Source organism: Triticum urartu, chromosome 3A (assembly GCF_056163025.1).
Source record: "Triticum urartu cultivar PI428250 chromosome 3A, HENAU_Tu73, whole genome shotgun sequence".
NCBI classification, from domain to species: domain Eukaryota; kingdom Viridiplantae; phylum Streptophyta; class Magnoliopsida; order Poales; family Poaceae; genus Triticum; species Triticum urartu.
The window spans coordinates 53061374-53064700 of NC_141875.1; the positions used below are offsets into that span (position 1 = coordinate 53061374).

A 3327-nucleotide genomic window follows, 5' to 3' on the forward strand; every position below is an offset into this window, starting at 1 on the left:
TTGTGAAATAGTGCAAACAATGCTACAGTCGACGAAAGCTTTCAGCAACATGACCCGAGCCTGGCCCCCTAGGCTTGGGCCTATGTTCTAAGCTTGAAGGCTGGGCCGGGCCTGGTCCTGGGCCGGTCATATTTGCTATTTAGTGAAGAGGCCGGGCCTGAGGCCCAAGGCCCGACGGGCTTTTGTAGTGATGGGCCGGGCTTGGGCCTAATTTTTAGGCCCGACGCTTCAGCCGGGCAGGGCCCAGGCCTTGGTTTTTTGCTTCGAACTTGGTTAGGCCCGGCCTGAAGCTCGGCCCGGCCCGAGGGATGGCCAGGTATAAGTATCATAGATCACCGAACAAGGAAATGGTAAATAGATCTTGTACAGAACTTTACATTAAGATTGTAAAAACGAATAAATAAGATGATACTATGATATATACTATACAACAGGATGATAGTAACTAAAATAATATAATGCAATATGATACTATCCGGTGTGGGATGCCTACGACTTATTTATTATACTATACTACTAATGAACATCAGTGAGCTTTGCATTCATCAATCTCCTTGTGGATCGGCACATTATATGGTGACACCACCAGGAGCAGCTGGTTGCTTCTCTTTGCCGTCAAGCCTACAACGGTGTCCATGTCCAGCTCATCCGGCCGCATTCCGGCAGGGAGGCTCCAGTCGAAATAGTACAGAAGTCGTGCCACGACGAGTTCTACCAAGGCCAATGCAAAGATGTTCCCAGGACACATCCTCCTTCCACTTCCAAATGGCAGGTACTCTAGCTGCGTGCCTTTGTAGTCCGCCGCGTTGTCCTCGAACCTCTCTGGCCTGAACTCCTCTGCATCCTGCCAGTACTCAGGGCTCCTCGCCATCGCCCATGCGTTCACGAAGACGCGAGTGCCCTCCTCGACCCTGAGCCCGCGGACGTCGCAGGTCTCCCTGCAGACACGGGGGAGCAAGAGCGGAACCACCGGGTGAAGCCTCATGGCCTCCTTAACTACCATCTTTGTGTAGCATAGCTCTTCCATGTGAGCCTCATGGTCTTCTGGGTTCTTGTGGTTGAATGCACACCGCACCTCCTTCTGCGCCTTGGCCATTGCGCTTGGGTTCCTTATGAGCTCCGACATGACCCACTCGGTGGTTGATGCAGTCGTCTCCGTCCCTCCAGCGAACATATCCTAATTAGTCGGTCAGAAAGCATAGTTTTCACTTTCAGTGAGATGTCTAAGAAATTGATTGAAGTTCCATAATTTTGTTGACACAGAAATGTTTACCTTTCGGTCAAAATAATTTGGCAATTTCAGAACTACATGAAAATTCAAATATTTTCTCAAATCTTCCAAATATCTAGTTGAATATTTTAAGTGAATGATTCAGCCCTTTGGCTGAAATGCAAATCGAGTCACTGGTATTGACTGAATTTATTTTGGTGCTTGCTGAAATATTTCTGAAAAGTGAATTCTAGTGATTTTGTTGCAAATATTTCTGAAAGTGGAAGTGAAAACCATGTCACGGAGTTTACATGCACAAGGATGAAAATCCCGTTTCATGCTAGCATTTGAGAGCAGTTAGGTATTATCAGTCCACTCACCGCTATGACTGCCTTGATGTTAGTGCTGCCCATGGGGACCTCGAGCTGCCCCTCGTCCCTGACCCGAAGCAAGACTCTCAGGAGGTCCTCGTCGTCTCCGGTCTTGTTCTGCTCTCGCCGCTCCTCGCACTCCGCGATGATCTTGTCAAGGACCGTGTCAAGCTGCCGGCGTGCTCGCCAGAGCCGGCGCTTCATCCCACTGACGACGTCGACGAACGACAGAGACGGGAAGAGGTCCCCGACGCAGAGGCCCCCGCTGCTCCTCAGAATCACCTCGATCGCCGAAAGGAACTGCGCCTGCAGCTCCCCGGCGCACCCCTCGCCGAACGCCACCTTCGCCGTGACCGTGTTCGTGCACGCCATCACGAGGCCGCCGAGATTCACGGGTTCACCACCTCGGCCGGCTGAGCGGACCGTCTCGACGAGGCGCATGATCTCGCCGCCCCGGACCGGCGCGAACTGCCGGACCTTGCGCGCGCTGAGGAGCTCCGTCGTGCAGAGCCTGCGCATGGTCCGCCAGTACGCGCCGTAGGGCGCGAAGGCGACGTCGAGGTTCCCGTACAGGCAGATCTCCGAGGCCAGGATGCTGGGCCGCGACGCGAAGCTGAGGTCCTTGTCCCGGAGGACCTCCTGCGCAGCCGCCGGCGAGGAGATGACGACGGCGTCCACCTGGCCCAGCCTGAGGTACATCACCGGGCCGTGCTTCTTGGCCAGGTCACGGAGAGCGACGTGCGGCAGTGGCGTGAGGAGGTGGTGTAGGCTTCCGATGAACGGGAGGCTCCATGGACCAGGAGGCCTTGCTGCTTTGGATTTGCGGCCAAGTAATAAGGACGACAAAAGGATCAAAGGCAATGAGATGAGCAGGAGGGTGGCTGTGGTTAGCTCCATCAGCGTGGAATTACTTCGTATTGCACAAAGCTCACTATTTTACCTGGGAAGAACAGCGAGAGAGCCCATCTTATAAGCCTTGTGATGAAGGCTGCAGTGGAGACAGTGCCTATTTGATTGTTCCAATTTCTAATATAAGTCACCTGTTTCGGGTGTGCTTCATTTGTCCGTTATGGAGTACTCAGTATTTCCTCTGGGATCAAAATACAGTGCCTATTAGATTCTTCTAACTTCTAATGCAAGTCAAATTTTACTTCCGGTGAATCTTTACAATAGATCTGATCTTTTCGTAAAAAAGACAAAATTTACAAAATTTAACCAGGTTTATGAAAAATAATATGAATAGACAAAAGTTTATTTTAGTCCCCCAACTAATTGACAAGTGCAGCTTTTGTTCCTTAATTTTAAAACCAGACAACTTGCACGCTGATCAAAATGCATGCTTTTATTACGTCTCTATCCTGAATAGAAGTGGTTTTGTTGCTGAGTTCGATGGGTCTAACTACCTATAGTTACATTTTTTTGTAGTTATAAAGAATATTGGGGGATGGGTTAGAGATGCTCTAACCATAGTTGGCAAGCCTTCTATAGACTCGGCGTTTTGATTTCTTATGCTTTGCTATTTCAGGTTTGTACTTTCCTTTCTATTTGACATTTTTTGCCTCTATTTTATTAAAACTACATCTTGTTTGGTTGGTTGGAGCTAATTAGATAAAGAAAATAGGAATTCGGGTTATAAGATACGAACCCACCTGTTTGGTTGTAGGGACTAGGGATCTAAAAGGATAGGGAGTGGGAGTTTAGAGTCTAACAACCCCCACCATTTTAATAACGGGGAAGGGGTGAAAA

The 3327-nt window shown here is 49.6% G+C and overlaps 1 protein-coding gene across 2 annotated transcripts; it reads right to left on the reverse strand.

Moving 5' to 3' along the window:
- Positions 1–348: 348 nt before the first annotated feature.
- Positions 349–2628, reverse strand: LOC125547908 (cytochrome P450 99A2). 2 transcript variants are annotated; one of them, XM_087516603.1, is made up of 3 exons: positions 2522–2628; positions 1591–2390; positions 349–1177 (listed from the first exon to the last, which is right to left on the reverse strand). In XM_087516603.1, exons 2-3 carry the CDS (start codon positions 2278–2280, stop codon positions 527–529), a joined length of 1341 nt encoding a protein of 446 aa, XP_087372729.1. In that variant the 5' UTR covers positions 2281–2390; positions 2522–2628; the 3' UTR covers positions 349–526. The 2 variants fall into 2 exon arrangements, with proteins under 2 accessions (XP_087372729.1, XP_048567602.2); XM_048711645.2 differs by lacking the exon at positions 2522–2628 and having other exon boundaries at positions 1591–2513.
- Positions 2629–3327: the final 699 nt, after the last annotated feature.